General features: G+C 60.0%; 3 protein-coding genes across 3 annotated transcripts in view; 1 reads left to right on the top strand and 2 right to left on the bottom strand.

The window, feature by feature from the left end:
• LYSMD1 (LysM domain containing 1) overlaps positions 1-1,916 on the top strand; it is a 16,441-nt gene extending 14,525 nt beyond the window's left edge. Inside the window, exon 4 of the mRNA XM_027909482.1 lies at positions 1,902-1,916. The gene's annotated coding sequence lies outside the window, so the exon portion shown is untranslated. The remainder of the gene's footprint in view (positions 1-1,901) is intronic.
• ARHGEF11 (Rho guanine nucleotide exchange factor 11) overlaps positions 1-6,763 on the bottom strand; it is a 14,122-nt gene extending 7,359 nt beyond the window's left edge. The window contains exons 1-15 of the mRNA XM_027909483.1: positions 6,733-6,763; positions 5,429-5,520; positions 4,869-4,967; positions 3,590-3,639; positions 3,443-3,500; positions 2,800-2,966; positions 2,622-2,693; positions 2,198-2,317; positions 1,950-2,001; positions 1,787-1,863; positions 1,270-1,407; positions 1,110-1,178; positions 811-912; positions 556-654; positions 45-87 (exon numbers count right to left, since the gene is read on the bottom strand). Coding sequence (XP_027765284.1) covers positions 45-87; positions 556-654; positions 811-912; positions 1,110-1,178; positions 1,270-1,407; positions 1,787-1,863; positions 1,950-2,001; positions 2,198-2,317; positions 2,622-2,693; positions 2,800-2,966; positions 3,443-3,500; positions 3,590-3,639; positions 4,869-4,967; positions 5,429-5,520; positions 6,733-6,734 — 1,240 coding nt within the window. The 5' untranslated portion in view covers positions 6,735-6,763. The remainder of the gene's footprint in view (positions 1-44; positions 88-555; positions 655-810; positions 913-1,109; positions 1,179-1,269; positions 1,408-1,786; positions 1,864-1,949; positions 2,002-2,197; positions 2,318-2,621; positions 2,694-2,799; positions 2,967-3,442; positions 3,501-3,589; positions 3,640-4,868; positions 4,968-5,428; positions 5,521-6,732) is intronic.
• Positions 6,764-8,917: 2,154 nt separating this feature from the next.
• Positions 8,918-9,584, bottom strand: part of LOC114071629 (ETS translocation variant 3-like protein) — a 5,419-nt gene continuing 4,752 nt past the window's right edge. The window contains exon 4 of the mRNA XM_027909480.1: positions 8,918-8,944. Coding sequence (XP_027765281.1) covers positions 8,918-8,944 — 27 coding nt within the window. The remainder of the gene's footprint in view (positions 8,945-9,584) is intronic.

Below are 9,584 nucleotides of genomic sequence, written 5' to 3'. Positions count from 1 at the left end.
CCCCAGCCCCAAACCCTCCTCCCAAGGGACGGCCCCTCGCTCACCGATCTCCGCCAGGAGCTGCTCCGACACCTTCACCCGGAGAGGCTGCACAGGGAGGGACAACAGGGGAGCAGCTCAGCTCTGGATCCCTTTTTCCCAGCTGGAAGGGGCTGGGATTACGGTGCTGGAGCCCTGAATCCCTGCCCCATCTCGCCACGGGGATCTCACCCCCCCCCCCAGCATCCCATGAAAGATTCCCAACTGGAATCCGCTCCCTTGGAGGAGCACCTGGACATCCATCCTCCCTTCCAGGCCCCTCCTCTCCCGCTTCCAGGCAGCTGGAGTTGTGCCAGGAGTGGGAATTCCCTGTGCTTCCCAGGGGTGGAGGAACCACCAGCCCCCCCAAAAAAAGAAAAGCTTTTCCAGCGGCAAAAAACTTCCCAAACACTCCCAAAATCACCCCGGGGACACGAGGGGAACGAATCCCAAATCTTCATCCCGTTTTGGCATCTTAAGGAACATCCCCCACGCAGGGAAGAGGAGCTGGTGATCCCGAGGGGATCCTGCTCTTACTGCGCTCCTGTCCAGGAAGATATTCCAGATCTCCTTCCCCAAAGCCCGGGAATCCTTGGCTGTGCTCTGCTGGAAAACCTCCGTGCACAGGTAGAAGAGCTGGGGGGGGAAAAAAAGGGGAAGGAGGAGAGAGGGAACGGGAAGTGATCCCGAGGGTTTGGGAGGAAGTGTCACCCCACGGAATGTGCCTCAGGAATAGGCAGGAAGGTGCCCCGGGCTCAGGGGATTCCCGGGATTCCCAGGATTCCCCCTTACCAGGGGGCTGGGATCGGCCTGGGAGAAGATGTAGCGCAGGAAGACCCCCAGATGTGCCGGCCGGGATTTCAGCTTTGCCAGGTCCTGGAAGAGGGAGTCGCACTGGGAAGAGAAGGGGAGGGAAGGAATTCACTCCTCTGGATCCACAGCCCGGCTCCCAAATCCCACCTGCTCGGCACCCACCCAGGGCATCTCCTGGGATTTTAAATCCCACCAGGCCTGGGGGGGGTGGGAGGAGGGTCCATAAAGGGGGTGAGGGGACAAAAACAACCCCCCAGGAACACTTTTTCCAGCTTTACCTCGTTGTTGAAATACCCTGGATCACAATCCTCCTCCGGCCCGATGATCAGGGGCCTTCCCGGCCGCTCCTGCCCCGGGGAAAGGGGTGGGAATTAGGAGCCAGGAGCCCCAATCTGGGGGTGTTCCCGAGGCTGGATGATCCCCCAGCTCCCCCCCCACCTGCTCCGCCGAGGCTGGGAAGGGGCTGTCGGAGCCCTGGCGCCGATGGTGCTGGAAAAGCCGCGAGGAGATGATGGGGGAGGTCCGGGGGCTTTCCAGGCCGTGGTCGGAGAGGGTGGAATTCCGGTTCAGGGAGACCTGCTCGGGATGGGAGACACGGAGGGGGGCAGTTGGGAGCAGCTTTCAGCCCAGAATCCACAGAAACAGAAGCTCAGGGAATGTGGAAAACACACACACAAAAAAAAACAACAAAAAACACTCAGGGGATGCCGGGAGAGCTTTGGGATGGGGAGCACAAGCCGGGAATTTCGAGGGGGAAAATCCCTCGTTTTGGGGGGGTTCAATGTGATGAGCCTGAGGAGTTCCGAGCTGAGGCCACATCCCAAGGAATTCCATCAGGAGACAAATCCCACTGGGATTACAAAGGGAGGTCCTCAGGATTCCCGAGGGGATCCAGCCCTGCTCCCAGGGGGGAGAGGGAAAAGTCGGGAAGGTGGAAAAAAGCCCCTTCTCTCACCTCACTCACAGAGGGGAATCGCTCAGTCCCGGATTCCAGCCCGCTGTCCCCATCCTGGGAGTCCAGGGAGAGGCGTCCTGGGAGCAGAGGAGGGATTGATCCACGGATCCAGGAGCTGGGAACGCCGGGATGCTCCGAGCCACCACCGGCACCACCCACTCACCTTCCAGAGACCTGAGCCCCGCCAGGCTGGAGTCGCTGCTCAGCCTGGAATCCTGCAAGGGGGAGAAGTTTGGGATCGCTGGGGCAGTGCCAAGGAAACAAGGACAGGGATGAGGGAACTCGGAGCGATTTGGGAAGGGAGGGACACCCCGACACCTTGGGAAGGGGTTCCCAGGGAGAAGGGAGCGGTGGGAAGTCAGAGGGAAGGGGTGGGGGGCGTGGGGGTGACTCCCCCCCGAATCCACCCACCAGGGAATTGCCGGTCTCCTGCAGGATTTTGAGCTGGAGCTGGCTGACCCTGCGGCGAGCCCCCTCCATCTGCTCCTCCACGGCCGCCCCGGGGTTCCGGTTGTACAGCTCCTGGAAGCGCTGAGGGGGAAAGAGAGGGATGAGGGGAACACACACACACACACACACACCTTCACACCCACCCCAAAACCCCCGAAATCCCATCCCACTGCCCACACCAGCAAGGGGTTGGAGGGTGCCCAGACCACCAGGGGTGCTCCGGATGGGGATGGAGCGACCTGGGCTGGCGGGAGGTGCCCTGGATCCATCCCACAACTCCATAACGGGGCTGGAGCAGCACCAGGACATCACCAGGACATCCAATGTGGCTCCAGGGAGAAAAAAAGGGGGGAAAAAGAGCAACCCCCCCCACACACACACACACCTGCAGCTCGGCCTCCTCCTGCCGCAGCATGTTCCGCAGGATCTGCGTGGCGTGTTTCTGCACCTCGGGGTCCTGCAATCCCACAGGGAATCCCTCAGCTCGCCCTGTCCCCCACACTGGGAGGGACAGGGACACACACACAGGGCAGGGTGGGGTGAGGGGGGGGGTCTGTGGTGACCTGCAGGGGTCTGGGGTCGGTGATTCGCTGCGGCAGCGGCGGCGCCGGGGGGGGACAGGCGGGGGGGCCGTGGGGGGATCCCGCTGTTCCCGCATCCTGCTGGGAGCTGGAGACCCCCACCGAGGCAGGGGGGGATCCCAGGAGGGTCAGAGCCACGTAGGCACCGGCTGGGGAAATTTGGGAGGGGGAGAGGGAGAAAGAGCTGCGTGATTTAGTTGTGGAACTCAGCTCGGCCTGAACTCGATCTAAACTCAACCCAACTCGACCTGAACTCAACCCAAATCAACCTAAACTCAACCCAAATCAACATAAGTTCAACCCAACTCAACCCAACTCGACCCCAACTCGACCTAAATTCAACACAGTTCAAACCAACTCAACCTAAACTCGACCTTAACTCAACCCAAATCAACCCAAACTCAACCCAAATCGACCCAAACTCAACCCAAATCAACCCAAACTCGATCTAAACTCAACCCAACCCAACCCCAACCACCCCATGGGCACACTGGGGTGGGCACATCATCCCTGCCCGGTGGCTCTGCCACCCCGGATCAAGCCGGGCTTTCCCATCTTTTCCAACTCCCCACCCCCCCCCCACCCCAAAACATTCCAGGCGGGAAGATCGGCCCCTAACACTCACACTTGATCAACTTCACCACTTCCAGGTGGGAGCTGTTGGTCACCATGGTTCCATTCACCTGGCAGAGGAGAGAGCAGGGGGTGGGAGAGGCCGGGAAGGGGAAGGGGGAGCGGGAATTCCGGCGGGGAAGGGGCCGGGAACGCTCACCTTGACGATGCGGTCGCCCTCCTGCACCCCGGCTCTCATGGCAGCCCCACCTGGGACACAGGGAGGGGGTCAGGGCGGGCTCCTGGTGGTGCCAGACCCTCCTGACAACGTTCCAGGGGGGGCACAGGGAGCGCCAGGCACGGCATTCCCGTGGGATGAGCCTTGGGTGATTCCCGGCACCCCTTCAGCTCCTCCAGGCGATCCCTGTGCTGCCCATCCCAGCCTTTCCCGGCCACCTCCATGGATTCCCCCCCTACATCCATGGGAAGGGGGTCCCAACCTGTTGTCCCACCATCCAGGTTGGCTCTGGCACATCTGGAAACGCCTGGATCCAGAGGCAGGAGCAGGGACCCCCCCCCAACCGTCCCTGTCCCTGCTCCTCAAAGGAGCCACCCAGGTCGGGATCCGGGAAAAATCCGCTTTTTCCAGAGCCAAAAACCAAGAGGGAAATGTTTCCACTCGGCCAAGGGTCTGAGAGATGCAGGGAGCGGAAAGTCCTCCCAGTTGTTGGGATTCTTTGGGGTTTAATGGGAAAAATGAAGGGAATGGGGATGTCCCGCCCTGGGGAACCTCAGCCCTGTCCCCAACTTCCAGGGATAACTCCAGCTGCAGGAGGGGCTGGAGCTCCCAAGCCTTTCCCCTCTCCCATATCCTCGTTTTTCCTGGCTTTCTGGCCGGGGAGGGGAAGGGGGAGGAGCCGGGAACATCCGCTGGAAAAGAAGCAGCTCATTGTCTGTTTAAAGTGCAGATTGTTTAAATCCAAAGCCACGGAGCTCGGGAGCCAAATCCACGTTTTCCAGGGGCTGCAACAGGGAATTCCCACCCCACCCCACCCCACCCAGCAGCTCCCTGGGATGTACAAGGAAAGGGAAATCTGGGGGAGCTTCTGTGGAATCATGGAAAGGTTTGGGTTGGAAGGGGCTTAAAAATCTCATTCCACCCCCTGCCCTGGGCAGGGACAAATTCCATGGGCCTGGACACTCCAAACCTCATCCAGCCCGGCCTTGGATCCTTCCAGGGATGGGCCAGGGTCTCACCACCCTCCCAGGGAAGGATTTATTCCCAACATCCCGCCTAAACCAGCACAGGGATGGTTTGGGGTGGGAGAAACCTCAAGGCCCACCCGGCCCCAACCCAACCCCCCCCACCAAAACCGGCAACATTCCGGAAGGAAAATCCCCTTCTCCCGGTGCTCCCTCCCCCTGGGTGGGGTGGGGGGATCCCTGAGGGATGTGCTGATCCCCCCCCAGAGCCCTGCCAGGGGCTGGGGCTGTCCCACCTGGCCGCACCGACTGCACCAGCACCACGCGGTCGCCGCTGACGGTGAAGCCGAAGCCATGCTGGTCCTTCTGGATGATGACACAGCGCTGGACCAGGCCTGGAGAGGGGACAGGGAGGGAGGGAAAGGAGGGAAAAGAGGGAAAAGAGGGAGAGGAGGGATGGGAGGGAGAGCAGGAGGAGGTGGCAGTGAGGTGGCCCCTGGGTTTGGGCCCTGGGGGTTCCTCATCATCTCCCACTTCCAGGGGTTGTGCTTGGAGCCACACAGGGCCCCCCTCCTCCCCCAAAAAAAACTCCTGGGACCCCCAAATCGGGGGTGAAAAGGGACCTCCCACACCTGAGACCCCCCCAAATTGGGCTGGAGAGGGTCCCCCAAGCCCCCAGGAGCCCCAAACTGGGGGTGAGAGGGTCCCTTGGACACCCCTGTGCTCGAGCTCACGGGCTGCCCGATGCACCCCATGAATCCCCGGGGGTTTTGGAGCCCAATTCCCAACAAAAAAAATATAAAAAACCTTGGGTGTGTGGGGACAGGAAGAGCTGCAGCAAGCAGGGAATTCCCACCTGTGGACTCGGAGCAGTCGGAGGGCTGGCGGTGGTGCCCGGGGGGCCTTCGCTCCGACGAGGAATCCCCCAGCGAGGACAGGCTGCTCAACCTGGAGGGGGTGAGGGGGGCAGGGATGGTCAATCCAGGGAATCCCTGGCCTTGGAAAAGCCCTCCCAGCCCGTGGAGCCCCCACCCCTGCGCCCCCATCCCCAGCCCGGAGCGCTCAGTGCCACGGCCAGGGGATAATTTACGGGGGAGGGTGGGGGGGGAACTCATTCCAAGGCCTGTTCCCTTTCCATGGGGAAATTCCTGCTGATGCCCAACCTGAGCCTCTCCTGTCCCTCATTCCCTGGGAGCAGAGCCCGATCCCTGCCAGTTCCCCGCTCCTGTCAGGGAATTCCAGAGCCAGGAGGTCCCCCCTGAGCCCCCTCAGGAGTTTCTCCAGCCTCTTCTCCCGCTGCTCCAGCCCCATTCCCATCCCTGGCCACGCTCCAGCCCCTCCAGGAACCTGGACATGGCCCTGGCTCTTCCCTGCCCAGCCCCCTGGCCCAGGGGGGACGATCCCTGCGGGATTAACCCCACGGGATTACCGGGCAGACAGGATGGGGTGGCCCCAGCAGGTCAGACCTGCAGATGGATCCGGGATCGGGATCCCTCCCCCCCATCTCCACCCTCCCCGGGATTCAGGGATGCTCCTGAAGCCTCTCCCTCGGCGCAATTCCCAAATTCCAGCTTCTTGCCAAACCTGCAGCCCCTCCAGGAGTCTCCAAGGAGTGGGGGGAGAGATCCAGGTGGAAGTTGCTGGGCCAGCCCTGGCTTAGCCGGGGCTAAAAGAGTCGCTTAATTCGGCTTTGCATAAGCTCCTTCCTAATTGACTTACGGGGGGTGGGGGGGGCCAAAACACGGCCCCTGCGATCCCAAATCCCGCCCCTTGGGATCCCAAATCCTGCCCCCTGCAATCCCAACTCCTGCCCCCTGGAATCCCAAATCCTGCCCCTTGGAATCCCAAATCCTGCCCCTTGGAATCCCAAATCCTGCCCCTTGGAATCCCAAATCCTGCCCCCTGCAATCCCAAATCCTGCCCCTTGGAATCCCAAATCCTGCCCCCTGCAATCCCAAATCCTGCCCCCTGCGATCCCAAATCCTGCCCCCTGGAATCTCAAATCCTGCCCCTTGGAATCCCAAATCCTGCCCCTTGGAAACCAAACTCCTGTGGGAAAAATAGGGATATACATGTGGGAAAAATAGGGATAAAAATGGAAAAAATAGGGATATATGTGGGAATAAAAGAGGGATTTATACAGAAAAAATAGGGAATTACATGGAAAAAAAGTGGAAAACCACATAAAATCCAGGAGCTGGGAAAGGGAAAAAGTGTCTTGATGGGATCCCTCCTGAGAGGAATCTGCTCCCACCAGTGTGGGCTGGGAACACGCCAGGGGCTGTCCAGGATTTCCCAAGCCAAGCCCCTGCCTTCCCAAGGCCAGCCTGCCCTGCAGGCAGTTCCCAACATTCCCGGGACAGGAAGGAAGGAATTCCAGCTTAAAAAAAAACAAAACAAAACAAAACAAAAACCAAAAACCCCCCCAAAATAAAAACAACAAAATAAAATAAAATAAATGATTCAGCTTCCTCCCCTTCCCCCCTCCCGGATCGTCCCTTCCCGGCGCTCCCACTTGGAGCAGCTCCAACCTCTGGGAGGACACTCAGCTCCCTGTCCCTGTGGGAATGGGGGGAGGATCCCGTGGGAATGGGGGGAGGATCCCGTGGGAATGGGGGGAGGATCCCCTGGGAATGGGGGGGTGAACCCCCTGGGAATGGGGTTGGAACCCCTGGGAATGGGGTTGGAATCTCCTGGGAATGGGATTTGAACCCCCTGGGAATGGGATTTGAACCCCCTGGGAATGGGATTGGAACCCCCTGGGAATGGGGTTGGAACCCCCTGGGAATGGGGTTGGAACTCCCTGGGAATGGGGTTGGAACTCCCTGGGAATGGGGTTGGAACCCCCTGGGAATGGGGGGTGAACTCCTCCCCAGAATTCCGGGATGGAGCCATCCCGGATCCATCTGGCACAGCAAAGCCTTTTCCTTCCCTATCCCTGCTCCTTCCTTGTGGGTTGTTTCTTTTTTTTTCTTTTTTTCCCAGGGAAGGGAAGCGGAGCTGAAGCTCAGGAGGAGTTTGGGATCCTCCTCCCCCATCCCAAAATCCCAGGGATCCACCGGAACAGCCGGCATTCCAAACCCTCCAACAACCGGGAAAGCTTGGAATTAAATGGATGAGGGGAATAATGGCACAGGGGAGGCCCCATTCCCAAACATTCCCAACCACCTGAGCGCTCCAAACCTGCGCAATCCCCAGCCCCCCCACGGGGAGGGATGTGGGGAAAGATGGGATTCTGGAGGATTTCCGGGAAAACCCAGGGGAAAAAGCCGTGGAAGGGGTCGGAGCTGCTCCCGGGGGGCCGGAATTCCCGACTTCCCAGAGCTCTCCTGGAGCAGGGCAGGGTAATGATTAACGGTGCCACTCCAACCCTGGGAAACAGGGACCGGCAGAGCTGGTTTGGCCGGCACCGAGGGCGCTCCCGGGCTGAGAATTCCCGGCCCCAGATACCGGGATAACCTTGGCCCCCAGGCATGGATTTTATTTTTTCCCCTTTCATGAGCTTTTTTTCCCCCTAAATCCAAAAGCCACGGGGTTGGGTTGGGATGGGGGACCTTGAGGATCACCCCGTTCCAAAAGGGAGGATTCCCACCATCCCAGCTCGCTCCATCCTGGCCTGGGATGCTTCCAAGTTTTCCAGGCTCTCCTCTGCTCCAGCTCTCCCGGGAGCTCTTTCTCCAAGGAGAATTAAAGAGCAGGGATCAAAATCCCTGGACGAGCCCCCATTCCTGATATCCCTTCTCCATCTCCCAGTTCCAGAGGAGAGGATCCGTCCTGGTTTCCTGCCCCCCTTTTCCTGGGACATCCCAATTCCTTGGACATCCCAAAGCCACTGCTGGAACGGGAGAGCAGGAGCTGCTTGGAGAGGATGGGGGGGAAATCACTCCAATTATCCCTTTTTTTTTTTTTCCTAAACGATCCCATTTTCCAGGGAGTTTTGATCATTTCCCCAGGAATTTCTCCCCCGAGCGACTCCTGACCCCAAACCCCCCCTGGAGCACCCCTGGCACCTCAAACACCTCCCCAATTCCCTAAATCAGCTTTTCCAGGGACAGAGGGAGGGAAAACAAACCCCTCTTTTTTTTATTTTTTTTGGGGGGGGGACACAAAGCCAGAGGGAAGAGATGCTGAGGATTCCAGGGAATCCCAGCCCTGTGCCAGGGGCACCGGGAAGCTCCTTGCCCGGAGGCTCAGGGTTCCTAAAGCCCCCAATTCCAAGAGCAAATGGGGTTTCCAAAGGGGTTTATCCCACTGGATCACATCCCCCCCACACACAACGTGCCAGGTCTGCTCACAATCCCTAAAATCCACGGAAAGGGATTTTCCAGGGAAGCTCCTCACCCAGTCACTCACAATCCCCCAGCAGGGACTCCTGAGGTCACAGAATCCCCAAAAGTCACAATCCCAAAAATTCCAATCCTCCCTTTCCCTGGGACAAATTCCAAATCCCCCCTTTCCCTGGGACAATCATTTTCCCAGCAGGATGGGATTTGGGGGCCAGGGGGTCCCCCCCCGTGGGGTACTGGGTGGGCTTTGGGGAGGGGGTCCTGGTGTCTCCCGGGGTCCCCCGAGGATCCAGGTTCCCAAAACCCCACAATTTCACCCCAAAACGCTGCTGACTCCCCCCCAAGGGGTCTATGGCTGAGCCCCCCCCCGTGTGTCCACGATCCCAAAATCTCAGACTTTCACTCCAAAATGCCGCTCTCCCCCCCCGGGGGTCTATCCAGGGTGGGCTCAGCCCCCTCCCCGGGAGGTCCAGGCTCCCAAACCTCCCCAATTTCACCCCAAAATGCTGCTCCCCTCCAGGGGTCTGGGGAGGGGTCCAGGGTGGGCTCAGCCCCCTCCCCCGGGGGGTCCAGACTCCCAAATCCCCCCCCAGTTTCACCCCAAACCCAGGGGTCTATCCCGGGTGGGCTCAGCCCCCTCCCCTGGGGGGTCCAGGCTCCCAAACCCCCCTCCCCCTGTGTGTGTGTCCCCCCTTCCCCACGCTCGGGGGTCTCCCCGTGTGTCCC

Source organism: Empidonax traillii, unplaced genomic scaffold, assembly GCF_003031625.1.
Source record: "Empidonax traillii isolate 1590-97213 ecotype Southwest subspecies unplaced genomic scaffold, ASM303162v1 scaffold2155:size40309, whole genome shotgun sequence".
Classification (NCBI taxonomy): domain Eukaryota; kingdom Metazoa; phylum Chordata; class Aves; order Passeriformes; family Tyrannidae; genus Empidonax; species Empidonax traillii.
Note: the sequence above shows the minus strand (reverse complement) of the source record. Positions and strands in the feature narration are given on the sequence as shown.